This window comes from Stenella coeruleoalba (genome assembly GCF_951394435.1).
Source record: "Stenella coeruleoalba genome assembly, chromosome: 3".
Lineage (NCBI taxonomy): Eukaryota > Metazoa > Chordata > Mammalia > Artiodactyla > Delphinidae > Stenella > Stenella coeruleoalba.
Window position 1 is genome coordinate 42,498,547 of NC_137148.1, and position 16,113 is coordinate 42,514,659.

The following is a 16,113-nucleotide window of genomic DNA, read 5'->3' on the forward strand; positions in this document are numbered from 1 at the left end:
CCTTTATAGTTTCTTTCGTGTCATTAGTGTGAGACTTAGTTGACCATTTCTTGGATGGAACTTATTATAGGAAGCAGCATTAGAAATTGGGTAGTTTCTGTCTTCCTTCTGAATCAGGTCTTCACAGATAGTGTTTATTCTGTTTTCAAGGAAATACTTCTGCATAATGCAACTTGTGCATAATTCAGCTGCAAGTACATAAAGCATACACTTCTTCTCTAAAGTCAAGTGAATTATTTTTAATTTTTCTGCCATTTTGGATTGTGTACGTGTACCTCAGTACAGAAAAATAGTGTATTTCTCCCTCTGGGTGTTGGCTACCTGGTACATCATTGACAGTTTTTCACGTCCTGAGTCTTCTCTTTCCAGCCAGCCCAGGTATCTAGGATTTGTATAGATCACAAATTGGCGGCTCAAAAGCCAATTCAGTCCACATAATGTCTTCTTTAAAAGTGAATTTGACAGTTTGAGAATAAAAATAATGATAGTAAAAGATTATAATCAAGTGAAAATAAAATAAGAACCCACAAGCTTATATACTCAGAATAGATACTGTAGAAAGAATGGAGATGTTAGAAGAGTCAACGTTAGACAACTACCATAAGTAATTTTTGACTCAGGCAAGAATAATCCATGGATGTTAAAACTAGTGAGTTGAAAGTTTAATGAAGGACTTCTTTGATGGTGCCGTAGTTAAGAATCCGCCTGCCATTGCAGGGACATGGGTTTGAGCCCTGGTCCAGGAAAATCCCACATGCTGTGGAGCAGCTGAGCCCATGCGCCACAACTACTGAGCCTGTGAGCCACAACTACTGAGCCCGCGAACTACTGAAGCCTGCATGCCTAGAGCCCATGCTCTACAACAAGAGAAGCCACCACAATGAGAAGCCCATGCGCCACAAGAGAAAGCCCACACGCAGCAACGAAGACCCAATGCGGCCATTAATTAATTAATTAATTTTAAAAATGTTTAAAAAAAAGGTTAATGAAGAATGGGATACTTACAAAGTCTACAAAGACTCTCCCTATAAATTTCTTATAAATTTTTAAAATAAATAAATTTATTTATTTATTTATATTATTTTTGGCTGCGTAGGGTCTTTGGTGCTGTGCGTGTGGGTTTCTCTAGTTGTGACGAGCCGAGGCTACTCTTTGTTGTGGTGTGCGGGCTTCTCATTGTCATGGCTTCTCTTGTTGCGGAGCATGGGGTCTAGGCGCACAGGCTTCAGTAGTTGTGGCACGTGGGCTCAGTAGTTGTGGCTTTCGGGCTCTAGAGCTCAGGCTCAGTAGTTGTGGCACATGGGCTTAGCTGCTCCGCAGCACGTGGGATCTTCCCAGGCCAGGGCTTGAACCGTGTCCCTTGCATTGGCAGGCAGATTCTTTTTTTTTTTTTTTTTTTTTTTCTTTTTGCGGTACGCGGGCCTCTCACTGTTGTGGCCTCTCCCGTTGCGGAGCACAGGCTCCGGACGCGCAGGCTCAGCGGCCATGGCTCACGGGCCCAGCCACTCCGCGGCATGTGGGATCTTCCCGGACCGGGTGAACCCGTATCTCCTGCATCGGCAGGCAGATTCTTAACCACTGTGCCACCAGGGAAGCCCCAATTTCTTATAAATTTATCTCCCTGTAAATTTATTGTGAAAGGGAAAGTAGTAACTTATAGTAGAAAATGCTAGCAGATGTTACTTTAATCAAGTAATCAAAGTTACTGTCACCAATCCAGTAATGTTGACCAATGGACTGAGACCAACAAAGAAAAAAATCACTTGTGCCAAAAATGCATAACCTGAGTCTGATGATTCTTCATGACAACACAAACCTAAACTGAGAATCGTTCTACAAAATAACTGGCCTATAGTATTCAAAAATGTCAATGTCTTGAGAGTCACAGAAGAACTGAGGAACTGTTCCAGATTAAAGAAGAACAAAGAAATATTATAGCTAGGTTCAATGCATGATCCTAGTTTTGCTCCATAGAGTGGTGGGGGGAGAAGGGAGGGCAAAAGACATTATTGGGAAAGTAGATGAAATTTTAATATGGACTGTCGATTAGATAATATCAGTGTATCTACATTAATTTCCCTCTTTTAATACTTGTACTGTGGTTGTATGGGTGTGTATGTTTGTGTATATGTATATACATAAATATATAAAGAGGATGTTGTAGCACATGGGGCAAAATACAAATAATTGGTGAATCTGAATAAAGGTATGTGGGAGCTTTTTATCCTATTCTTGCAATTTTTCTCTAAATTTGAAATTATATGAAATGTTAATACCATAAAAGAACAAAAAAAGGTGGAGAGTATTCTAGATTAAAGAAGACTAAGAGACCTGACAACTAAATGTGGTAAATGATCCTTGGCTGAATCCTGAATCCAAAAGTAATAGTAGTAGTATCCTGGCTCCAAACGTAATAGTAGTAGTGGTGGTGGTGGTGGTAGTCGTAGTAGTAGTGCTAGTAGTCTATAAAGGACATTATTGGATCAGCTGGGGAGATTTTAATATGGACTATGTATTAGATGATGTATTATTGTTAAATTTCTGTGATCTCATAATATTGTGGCTATGCAGGAGAAGGTGCTTGTTCTTAAAAGATACACGTTTAATTGGGTCCCATTGGTTTATTTTTGCTTTTATTTCTTTTGTCTTGGGAGACTGATCTGAAAAAAATATTGCTACAATTTATGTCAGAATGTTTTGCCTATGTTCTCTTCTAGGAGTTTTATGGTGTCATGTCTTATATTCAAGTCTTTAAACCATTTTGAGTTTATTGTTGTATATGGTGTAAGGAGTGTTGTTATTTCATTGATTTAATTGCAGTCATCCAGCTTTCCCAACATCACTTGCTGAAGAAACTGTCTTTTCTCTATTGTATATTCTTGCCTCCTTTGACATAAATTAATTGACCATAGGTATGTTGGTTTATTTCTGGGCTCTCTGTTCTGTTCCGTTGTTTATCCTCATTTTTTAAATGGGGAGACTGAAGCTTAAAACTCTAGGTGACTTGATCAAGGTCACACAACTAACTGAAGACTGAATTCAAACCCAGGCAGTCTTGACTCCAGAACCCACATTCAGCCACTATACCATTTTGTTTAGTAAAACAGAGTGAATATATTTGTTATCAGCAAGTGAATGACAGTTGTTTTTCCAGTGGTGATCAGTGTAAAGGTAAGGAGACCAATAAACTGACAAAGTTGGATCTGTGAAAATGTTAACCTCTCCTCAGTTTATAGAGTCTGAATTTAAAGGGAGCAAATTTAAAGAAAGCAGATGGCATTTTTGGTGGTGAGGGAAGGGTATTCTTGTCAGGAGAAAGCATGGAAGAAAGTTTGAAGATAGGTTTTCTTCAAGATTATGTCTAATGGAGTATACTGTTTTCTCTGCTTGAAATACCTCTCTTCAGCTCTTCATTCTGGCCCATCCAGAGATTACATGAGTCTTGCGTGGCCAACTAAACCTAAATAGACCTAAGTAGGAGTCTTTCCTTCCTCTGTAGTGCTATAGTACTTTTAGGTATTCAAAAAGTAGCAAGTACTGAGGGTGCAAAAATGAATAAAATATGGATTCTGTGTTAAGGGAATCACTTATTTTTATGTACCATTTGTTTGCCTGTTACTTAAAGGTTTGAATTTGTTTTCACTTTTTAAATATAGTTTCTACTAAGATATAAGCTTCCACAATGATTACTATCTACTTATTATACCTGTCACATACTGTAAATGCAGTTTCCTTTTAAGAATTCAAGCTAAATTTAAGAAATGGCAGAATTTGAACAGGTTCAATTTTAGTTGTAACATATATATATATATAACTTTTCTGTTGGTAGGTTGTTCCAGTGTTGGTGCATCTCCTGTCCGCTATCAGCAGTGTTAGGCTTTACATTCCTAAAGACCTTCGACCACTGGACAATAGACAGAGTGTTTTAAAATCAATACAGGTATACACGTTAATTTTATAAATTAAATATAAATTTTATGTAAATATAAATAGGGTTTATAACAAGGCAACTGATTTGCTGTTAAATATATTGCTTTCTTTCAGAAAACCTATAAACACTACCAATAGTGGCAGTTATTTTTAACAAAGATAGTGGCAGCAGATCTATATGTAGACTGTCCTCTCTTTGAATCTAGCAACAAAGTCAGGCTAAAGGAGGGCTCACAGAGGAAAACATGGCCACTATTTTGTGTTAAATATGTCTTGCTTTATTCGTTATGAATGAAAATAACTATAGAGTGTATTTTAAAGTTTTATGTATAGGGCTTCCGTGTTGGCGCAGTGGTTGAGAGTCCACCTGCCGATGCAGGGGACACGGGTTCGTGCCCCGGTCCGGGAGGATCCCACATGCTGCGGAGCGGCTGGGCCCGTGAGCCATGGCCGCTGAGCCTGCGCGTCCGGAGCCTGTGCTCCACAACGGGAGAGGCCGCAACAGTGAGAGGCCCACGTAACGCCAAAAAAAAAAAAAAAAAAAGTTTTATGTATAAAATCATGTGCCAGGACTTTTAACTACTTCATAGTATAGTTAATACATGGATGAAATAGTCTTATTTTCAATAGGAAAAGTTAAGATTTTATAGAAAATTTTATTTTCCGGTAGGAAAATAAAAAGGCACTTCGTTAGTTGGTTAGTCAATAAATATTTGAAAAGGATTTACTATATAGTGAAGGCTATGTACTAAAATCTGAGAAAGCAGGATGCTTTCAGTGTACAGTAGGAATTTTTAAGCTGTGGTCCATGGGTGGGCTTCTTGAAATGAATAATTCTCTTGGCAGTTTTATAAAAAGTTTTTGTGGGTAACTCCTCCCTCCCAACTTTTTTTTTATTTCTAACTGGCCAAATCCTATCTTACCTTTAAGCCCTATCCAAGACCCTGAAAGTCTCCCAGTGGGGTACCAGCCTGTAGTGACCTATCTCTTCCCTGAACTCACATGTTCATTATATTTAATAGTCAAATCATGTTACAAAAAAATTTAGTGATGGGAATCTGGACCCTTTGAAAATTTATATCTTTCAGCTCAGTAGTGCCCTCCCTAGGAATCAGCCCCAAAGAAGTAATCAGAATATTGAAAACATTTACACTTGAGATGTTCAATACAGGATTATTTATAATGGCAAGAAGTTACAACAACCTAAATATACAGTAATGGGCTATATCAATAAGTTGTGCTGCATCCATAACTATTAAACTTTAAATATTAGAATTATTAATAAATTGTAATACATGTCTGTACATAGAAAAAACATAAAAGGAATTATTTAGTCTTAACTAATTTTGTATGTAAGATGAAAAATGAATTTTAAATATTTTGTTTCAGGAAGTTCAGAAACGTTTTCCTGATGGTGTTCCCTTATTAGATCCTATTGATGACATGGGCATTCAAGATCAAGGACTGAAAAAAGTCATCCAGAAAGTAGAGGCTTTTGAGCATCGAATGTATTCTCATCCACTTCACAATGATCCAAATCTGGAAACTGTGTATACGCTTTGTGAAAAAAAAGCACAGGTATGGCAGAAACTCTTTTATCATAGAATTCTAAGCATTTCACTATATAAGTGAGTATATATTTTTCATTTTCTTTTCCTATTGGTTTCATCAGCTAAAACAGGAAAATGTCTAGCTATCTTTTAAGTAAACTATCAACTCTTACCAGTAAAAAAAAGTTGATCACTTTGAGATGTCATTCACATAACATAGCATTCACCCTTTTAATGCATAGAATTCAGTGGTTTTTAGTATATTCACAGATATCTGCAACTATAACCACTATCTAATTCTAGAACATTCTCATCACCCCAAAAAGGAACCACATACCAATTAGCAGTCCCTCCCCCTTTCCCTACCCTCCAGCCGCTGGCAACTACAAATCTCCTTTCTGCCTCTATGGATTTGCCTATTCTGGAGATTTCATATTAAAAAAATCATACAATATGTGGCCTCTGTGTTTGCCTTCTTCCACTTAGCTAATATCTTCAAGATTCATCCATGATGTAGCAGAATTTGTATTTTATTCTTTTTTATGGCCGAAAAATATTCCATTGTATATATATACCACATTCTGTTTAACCACTCATCAGTTGATGAACATTTGGAGTTTTTCCACTTTTTGGCTATTATGAATAATCCTGCTATGAACATTTATGTACACATTTTTGTGTGGACATATCTTTTCATTTCCCCTGGATGGAATTGGCGTAGAATTGCAGGTCAGTGAGTAACTCTGTGTTTAACTCTATGTTTAACTTTTTGAGAAACTGCCAAACTGTGTTCCAAAGTGGCTGCACCATTTTACATTCTCACCAGCAATATATTAAAGTTCCAGTTTCTCCACATCTTCACTAATATTTGTTTCATCTGTATTTTTAATTATAGCCATCCTAGTGGTATGAAGTAGCAGTTCACCTTTTTAGGCTAACTAGCTATATTCTCTAACCAGTAAAAGCATTCTTACAGCCATTCTGAATAATGAATTTAGAAAAAGCTTTTTGAAATGAATACATTTCTTTCCACTATCTACTTCTCTTCAACTAGAATCTTTTGTATATACAAATGTCGCTTCCTCCTTGAAGTTTATAACTCCTTGCTATTATGCTTTTTCAGCTTTTATCACATGCTACTTTAATCATGTTTGTCTTCCTGTCTCACAAACTAGATTTTAAGCTCCTTAGGCTCAGGTGTTTCATTTAAGCTTATTTGTGCTCTTCCATATTTCCCATAATGATCTATTTTTATAAAGTAGATGCCTAGTATTTATTGAATAAATAATATAGGTAGAAACTTCTTGGCTTAATAGAGTAATGTGTTCAGTTCATAGTTTTACAGCACTGCCCCTTTCTAGCTTTTTGTGAACTAGCATGATGTGGCCCTGTGCCATGTTGGGCACAGCAGGTGTGTTCTCAGTGAACATGTAGCACACCATGCTGTGGCCCACCATGAAGGTTTCTTCTCAAGATGAGGAAACTGAGACACAAAAAGCTTGAGTATACTCAGTTGTCATCCTGGCCTCATCTATCACCGGGACCATTGCAGCAGCTCCCTCCCTGCTTCCATTTACTCCATACCTGACCACCAGAATCATCCTTAACCGTTTCAACACAGGAACAGAAAGACTTGAGTTTGGTTGAGTGATGACTGGAAAGTATCCACAGGGAAGGTGGTTTGAAGCCACAGAGAAAGGCATTATCTGAGCCACTCAAATATAACAAAAAGGCCCTAGTGTCTGGTTGAAAGACAGACTAAATAAACTTGTTATGAAGACTGCAATACATGGAAAAAATGCTTATACAGGAACATTAAATTTAAAAAGTAGGACCTAAAATCGTTGTGGACTATGATTACAATTTAGCAAAAGTAAAAACGCACACCAGAAAAGACTGAAAGGAAAACCTTAAGTGGTTGTGTTTGGGCAGTGAGATTATAGTAGGTAATCATACTCCCACCCGCCCCCCATTGTCTGTAATGTGCTTGTATTGCATTTCTTTTTTTTTCTTTTTTTTTTGCAGTACGTGCGCCTCTCACTGTTGTGGCCTCTCCCATTGCGGAGCACAGGCTCCGGACGTGCAGGCTCAGCGGCCATGGCTCATGGGCCCAGCCTCTCCGCGGCATGTGGGATCTTCCCGGACCGGGGCATGAACCCGTGTCCCCTGCATCAGCAGGCGGACTCTCAACCACTGTGCCACCAGGGAAGCCCTTGTATTGCATTTCTTAATGAAAGAAAACTACAAAGAGTTAACAACTTAGGGGAAAAAAAACAAGTCTTTTTTTTGTTAATGACCTCCTGACCTCCTAGTGACTGCAGGATAAATTTGACATTCCTTAGCCCTGCCTAGGAAGCCTTCAAAATCTGACCCCTCAACTGTCAACATTTTAAGTGCTCATACCCTCTGATTCAGCTTTCCGGTCCTCTCGGACTGAAACTACAAAGTGAGGCAGTACAAGGATGTTCTTGTAGCATTGTTTGAAAAAGCAAATGAATGTAAACAACCTCAGTGTTCATCAGTAGAAAATTAGATACATGAATTATGCATATCCACACAGTGGGTATCAACATGGCCATTTTAAAAAAATGAGGTAAATTTATATGTACTTTTTGGAAAAGAAGTCCTAATTGTATGGAGTGGAAAAGGAAGCTGACCTCACTTCTGTGGGAAAAGCCCCTGTACCTATGTATTTATTCATTTACAGACATGGATATCTGTATTCTTTTAAAGTATGTAGAAAAAGATATAGAACAGCATTATCCAGTAGAAATATAATACAAGCCACTTATGTAATTTTAAATTCTTTAGTAGCCACCTTAAAAAAATAGTGAAGGGCTTCCCTGGCGGCGCGGTGGTTGAGAGTCCGCCTGCCAATGCAGGGGACACGGGTTCGTGCCCTGGTCCGGGAAGATCCCACATGCCACAGAGCGGCTGGGCCCGTGAGCCATGGGCGCTGAGCCTGCACGTCCGGAGCCTGTGCTCCGCAACGGGAGAGGCCACAACAGTGAGAGGCCCGCATACTGCAAAAAAAAAAAAAAAAAAAAAAAGTGAAAAGAAACAGGTGAAATTAATTTTAATAAGATTTTTATTTAGCTCAATATGTCCAAAATACATTTCAACATGTAATCAATATAAAAATTACTATGATAAAAATCTTAAATAGTAGACTGTCTTCTACCAACCTTTAAGCTTTATATGCCTCTGGGTACTTAGCACAGTCTTCTATGCTAATATGGGCACATCTTCAATTAAAGAAATTTTAGAAGACAAATTTTTTTTTTCTGATAGGCCTGATAGATCATGCTAGGTAGTATAGAGTTGTCTAACATATAAAGCATTCCTTCTTATCCTCCTAGCATTATGACAATATATCTGTTCATAGCAATGTAAATAATTGCCAGGAGTTTAGATTCTAGAGTCTGATAGTCTGGGTTTGAATCCCATCTTTAATCATTCACTAGCTCTGTGATCTTGACCAGTATCTTGATCTTGGTAATCTCTGTCTGCCTCAGTTTTCTCATCTGTAAAATGCACATTTAATATTAGTTACCTACTTTATATGATTGCTGTAAGAATTAAATGAAATAATGTAAAGCACTTGAAGAAACAGGATTTATAGTTAGCTGTCAATAAATATCAGTTACTGACCACCATCATTGCCTTCAACATTTCTACTCCTCAGTTGAAGCTTAATAAATCATCTTCAAAATTCCAAAGTCTTTGAATTTCTACTTCTCAATCCCTAAACTTTTCTGTCCATGTTTTTCTGAACTTCAAGCCTCCACTTCAGGATCACAGTGTTTTCTTGCTCTTGTACTGTCATCCTCTGTCACAGTCGAAAAGTATGTAATATTTTCTGATTAATAGAATTTTAAAACTCATCTACCCTATAGGATGACCTCAAAATAACATTTTCCTTTTAAGTATTCATCTCTGTCTATAGAATAAAGACCTCTTCTCTTTGCTAAATCCACTTCCAACTTAGGCAGATTTGTTACGCAATTTGAGGGCAAAGAGAAGGAACACTTTTCAGGGCATCATAAGGGAATATAAGTAGTTGAGAGATAAGATTCATATACTCTCATCTTTCTTTCCTTATTCTCTGAGTTACCCCCTAATTCCCTAAGGATGAAAAGCTGGAGTTAATGTCATAGCTACCTCAGATACATCATTCCTCTTGTGTAATATCCTGGGACAATAAGAAACTCCTGTGTTCTCCTCCACATTCCCCGGCCCCCAATATAATATTTTTTGTTTCATTTCATGACTAAACATCATATCATTTTGTTTACTTTATTATTGAACTTCTTTTGTACTTTTATATGCCTTAGATTGCAATAGACATTAAATCCGCAAAGCGAGAACTAAAGAAAGCAAGAACTGTCCTACAAATGGATGAGCTCAAATGTCGCAAACGTGTTTTAAGGAGGTTGGGATTTGCTACGTCTTCTGATGTCATAGAGATGAAAGGACGAGTGGCTTGTGAAATAAGCAGGTAAAACCTGGTTGGTCTAGAAAACTGATTCTAAAATGGGATACTGTTTTTTAAATGAAGGCTATTAATCTTTTGGAAAAAGAGCTATATTAAAAATATAAAGTTGTACAATGCTTTCCATATTAAAATACAGGTTCTGATCATGAAGTTGAGAAATTAGAAAGGGAGAATAAAAATCTTTTGAATCCTACTGATTAACACAGACACCATTAGTACTTTCATATGTTTCCTTTTTCTTTATTTTAATGCATTGTGGACTTTTTACATAATTGTAACCTTAGTTTATATATGGTTTTTGTATACTTTTAATTATTTTTACAATTATGAACATTTTCCCACCTTGAAACTTAATCTAATAATCATTATCCTTTTTTATGTAAAGTTTTGGTCTAACAGTAGGGTATTAGAGTATAGCATATTATAGGCCACAGCTTGAAATTGGATGTAAACTTTTGTAAATTGGATATAAGCTGTTGTCTATTTTGGTAATCTTTTACCACATTACAAATGACCTTAAAACTAAATGACTTAAAACGGAAGTCATTTCATTCTCTCCGATTGTTTCTGTGGGTCCGAAATGCTGGAAGGGCTCTTTAAGTTGTTCTGGCTCAGGGTCCCACTTGACTGCCATCATCTTGAAGATACTTATTTTGCCATAGCCATGACCATTATTCTCGATGAGTCCATAAAAGACATCTTGAAACAGTTTCTGTGTTCTCACCAAGGCCCTAATGGATGGGGCCAAAGAATTACAAGCCTTGTAGATGGTTTTGGATATTCTTGATGAAGACTTATTCATACTGTTCTTATTGATCATCTGGTTCAGATATGAATTCAGATATCGGCAGGGGCCAAGATTCTGTGGCAAACAGGACAGTTCTAGGCCGCCAAAAGGGGGCAGCGACTACCCAGCCCCAATTAATTATTACAGAATAATATGATATCAGAGTATTCAACTTAGAAAAGTCAAAAGTCCAGATTTTTTTTTTTTTTTGGTGAAATCTCTTGATTTTTAAATGTTCAGATACTAATTCAAAATTATTTTTTTAAGTCCCTGTGCAAGCTAAATAAAATGTTTCTTCATGTTAGATTTGGCCTACAGGCTTGTAGTTTTCCTTTAAGCTGTGATAAAATTAAGTTTTCCTACTCTGTACTTAAAGAAACCTAGGCACTTTAAGGCTAATAATTTACCCAGGATTAAATTTAGACTATAACACCAATCTACTGATTTGAATGCCAAAATTAATGTTATTAGAATTATTTCTTTGTGATGTTATGTAGTATTGATATTTAATAGTTAATATAGAAATTAATTTCTGTTAGATATCTGCAGCTAGTTTTAGTCTTAGAAGAAAGAATATTTAGAGAGATAGTGATAACAATATCACATATCAAAGTACGTTACCTTTCCCCCAAATATTTGTCTCTCCCTCTGGTCTGTCTTGCTGAATAAGACCCAGCCACTAAAGGCAAAAACTGGGGAGTCGTCCTAGATTCCTCCTCTTCCTTCTAGCTCTCTTCTCACATCTTCATGATCATTTTCTCCTACCTCTGTGCTGTTTTAACTATTCCCACTGACTAAGGTACATCCTGTTTATAAGTCTCTACAACCCATCCTTTATACTCTTTCTTTCAGAATAGTCTTTCCAAACCATAAATCCTACCATGTCATTGTTTGGTAAAAGTCTCTCAGTGATTCTGTATCGCTTTCAGAATAAATTCCATAATTTAGTGTATTCTCGCCTTTCCCTTTCTATCCTGTCTGTTGCCACATTCCACACATGGTGTTTCTTTTATTTAACATGACCTTTTCCTTGCTCCCTGTTCCTGCATAATTTTTTTTAAAGATCCTCTGAAACTTGCTTTGAGTTTCTTCAGTTTGATTTTAGGCTCCTCAACTTTTTTTGCATAATTGCCTATATAAATCTCTATTAAATTGCTGTTCTGTGATTATTATCTTTCTTATCTGCCTCCCGCATTAGACTATAGAAGTAGTCTTGCCTTATTTGTATTTTTGTCGTTTTGTCTTGACTTAACTCTCAGTTTACCATTAGGAACCCATGTTTAGTTTTTGACTTTATTTTTGAGTAGTTATTACTGTTTATAAATATTGATAGTTCATTACTTTATTCTTTTTTAGAAATCTTACGAAAAACAGGAAATATGCCCTTTCTTCCGTTTCTTTTTTTTTTTTTTTTTTAAGTAACACCCTTATAGTTACTGGATGGATCCATTAAACCCTTTTATAAATGTAAGATACTCTATGGAACCTTGATTATAGAATTCTAGAGACACCATCACTGTAGTCTTTTTCCAGCTTTCATTGAACACAGTTGAGAATTCAGAATTTTTCATTTGTCATCCACATGGTAAAGAGAAAAATAACAGAAAAAGATGTTTTTGCAATTATTACACAAATCAGAAAATTAACACAAAGAGACAAAAAGCACTCGAGGCAAAGTGATGATGGTGAAATTGGTCATGTAAGCAAAATCTCAGACCGTAGGTAAATTCTCACACTCAAGAGTCAGTGAGTGAATAATATATTTCTAAGAACAAGAAGAAAAATTTAAGATTTTTATAACTTTACTCTCCTTTCTGTTCAACATAAAGGACTTAGTTATGTAATGTTTTGTGATAAGAACTTGGGCCATCCCATTTTGCTAAAAAGGACTTGTGACTTTATCTTTCATCTTTTGTATTTGTGGCTAAATTTTCCTTGATACAATTCTTAGTTGGTCAAATACTGAAGATAGTTGTAAATACAAGGAAATTGATAAAAAACAGATGATGAAGAGATGAAAATAATTATAATCTTTATAATATAAATCTATTATTTTTATAATATAAAAATAAACAAATGGGACCTAATTAAGCTTAAAAAAGCTTTTGAATAGCGAAGGAAACCATAAGCAAAATGAAAAGACAACCCACAGAATGGGAGAAGATATTTGCAAACAATTCGACCAACAAGGGATTAATCTCCAAAATACACAAACAGCTCAATAACAGAAAAAACAAACAACCCAGTCAAATGGGCAGAAGATCTAAATAGACTTTTCTCCAAGGAGTACATACAGATGGCCAAAAAGTACATCAATAGATGCTCAACATCACTAATTATTAGAGGAATGCAAATCAAAACTACAATGAGGTATCACCTCTCACTGGCCAGAATGGCCATCGTCAAAAAGTCTACAAAAAATAAATGCTTGAGAGCGTGTAGAAAAAAGGTAACCCTCTTACACTGTTGCTGGGAATGTAAATTGGTACAGCCACTATGGAGAACAGTATGGAGGTTCCTTAAACTAAAGACAGAGGGACTTTCCTGGTACTCCAGTGGTAAAGAATGCAGGGGATGTGCGTTCAATCCTGGTCAGGGAACTAAGATCCCACATGCTGCGGGGCAACTAAGCCCAAGGGCCACAACTACTGAGCTTGCACACCTCAACTAGAGAGCCTGCATGCTGCAAACTACAGAGCCCATGTGGTCTGGAACCTGCGTGCCACAACTACAGAGCCCACGCGCCCTGGAGCATTCACAACACAACTAGAGGGAGAAAAGCCACACGCCACAAGTAGAAGCCCACATACCGCAACGAAGACCTGATGCAGCCAAAAATAAATAAATAATAAAATAAATCTTAAAAAAAAAAAACTAAAGATAGAGCTACCATATGATTCAGCAGTCTCACTCCTGGGCGTATATCATACTCTGAAAAGATACAGGCACCCCAGTGTTCATTGCAGCACTATTTACAATAGCCAAGACATGGAATCAGCCTAAATGTCCATCTACAGATGAATTGATAAAGAAGATAAGGTACATATATACAGTGGAATATTACTCGGCCATTAAAAAGAATGAAATAATGCCATTTGCAGCAACATGAATGGACCTAGAGATTATCATACTAAGTGAACTAAGAGGAGGACAAATACCATATGATATCTCTTACACCATGTGGAATCTAAAACACGATACAGATGAACTTATTTACAAAACTGAAACAGACTCACAGACTTTGAAAACAAACTTATGGTTACCAAAGGGGAAAGGTGGGCTGGGGGTAAGGGCAGATAAATTAGGAGGTTGGGATTAACATATAGACACTACTAAAGATAAAAAAGATGATCAACAAGGACCTACTGTATAACACAGGGAACTCTACTCAATACTCTAATAACCTATATGTAAAAAGAATCTGAAAAAGAATAGATATATGTATTGATATATGTATAACTAAATTACTTTGCTGTACCCTTGAAACTAACACAACATTGTAAATCAATGATACTCCAATATAAAATAAATTTTTTTTAAAAATCTGAATGTGAAAATGTACAATTATGGAGCAAAGAAGATGACCTTTCTCTCTTCAGTGAAATTACGATTTGTCATAGTCTTTTAAAGTACTGTATTTAGGGCTTCCCTGGTGGTGTAGTGGTTGAGAGTCCGCCTGCCAATGCAGGGGACACGGGTTCGTGCCCCAGTCCGGGAAGATCACACATGCCGTGGAGCGGCTGGGCCCATGAGCCATGGCCGCTGAGCCTGTGCATCCAGAGCCTGTGCTCCGCAGTGGGAGAGGCCACAACAGTGAGAGGCCCACATACCGCAAAAAAAAAAAAAAAAAAGTAAAATACTGTATTTAGATGATGCAAAAGAAGAACCAAAAGTAAGGGTAAGCTAGAACCTAAAAGAGAGGTATTTAAAATCTAGAGTCAGTAATATGTTTTCACCATGCAAGTGCAAGGAGAAACAGAAGTAATGATAAGCTAGTACCTATTATAGATATGTTTGAAATCAGAAATTGTATTTACTAGATGGATATACTCCAGATTCATAGATAACAGTCTTAATGAGCAGCAATTTATAACATTCTCAGCACTAGGAAACTGTGAATAAAATGTGTGTCTGCTATGGGTACATTCTAATTAAGATTTCTATAAAGTTGTTTTTCATTGTCTGTTTTTTAAATTATTTGTAAAATAATTGAGTTGAAAACCATTTAAAAGGTCCTTGGACCTAGGTAATAAATGCTAATGACTAATTTTTCTGGTATTCTGAGAGTTAAGAAATGATTCTTTATTTCAATGAATATCTGCATTTTGGTATTTGCTAGAATGGGCTCTTTATAAGAAACACCCATTTCACGTTTATTATTCATATATTGGTAAATATAAAGACCTGCCATTTCCTTAGTTAAATAAATCTTTGTCACTCCTCACTGACGAGTCCTTATGTTCAAATAACATATTTTATTTAAAACTCTATCTTAAGGATGTGTGGGTACATATGCATGTTTTTATATTCTGACATTTGGAGTGTACTCTTTTTTGTTTGTTTGTTTATGGCGGTATAGTGCTGATGAGCTCCTTCTAACTGAGATGATGTTTAATGGCCTTTTCAATGACCTATCAGCAGAACAGGCAACGGCACTACTAAGCTGCTTTGTGTTTCAAGAGAATGTGAGTTAATAGTTTAGCACATCTTATTTGTTAATTTACATGTCTTATAATTTAATATTATTATGGATTTTTTAATTTTTAAAATATGCCTGCATGTTTACATATTATAGGTAATGTTATTAGAAATCAATGTAACTATAACCCAAATTTAGTAAGAGAGAAATAATTAAATGTATATTATTAGAAAAGAAAGTAAACTAGAATTTTATTTATAGACAATCATCATTAATCAGATTCCAAGTTAAAAATTTGCTCTATAACCCAGTGCATTATTTGAAGATCTAGCTTAGTCAGACAGTCTAGAAGGAAAAAGAAAAGGTAAAATTAGGCAAAACTAGTAAAAATGAAAAGGGAGTGAGGTCGAATTAACATTCCTCTTCTCAATTTTGGAGAATAACTGTGAGGCAGCTGATTGTACTAGAGGCTGAAGTCTTAGTTTTCATTGGCAAGATTTGAGATAATGGCCATACGATTCTCATCACTGGCTTGGCAGTAACTTTTTCATATGAGTAGTTAGTTGACTTTCACCAGCTCTTAAGAAATCAAAAACTGAAATGCTGGATGGACCAGAAGGACACTATCATCGTTTACTTTATTGCAAAAGCCAGTATGATTTATTTTAAAAAGTAAAATGCATGTTTCACATTTCAAATTCAAAACTTTATT

The 16,113-nt window shown here is 36.3% G+C and overlaps 1 protein-coding gene across 1 annotated transcript in view; it reads left to right on the forward strand.

Annotated features, from left to right (window-relative positions):
* Positions 1–16,113, forward strand: part of MTREX (Mtr4 exosome RNA helicase) — a 134,633-nt gene that overhangs the window by 100,937 nt on the left and 17,583 nt on the right. Inside the window, exons 20-23 of the mRNA XM_079918328.1 lie at positions 3,830–3,940; positions 5,320–5,508; positions 9,815–9,978; positions 15,342–15,447. Of these exons, the coding sequence (XP_079774454.1) occupies positions 3,830–3,940; positions 5,320–5,508; positions 9,815–9,978; positions 15,342–15,447 (570 nt within the window). The remainder of the gene's footprint in view (positions 1–3,829; positions 3,941–5,319; positions 5,509–9,814; positions 9,979–15,341; positions 15,448–16,113) is intronic.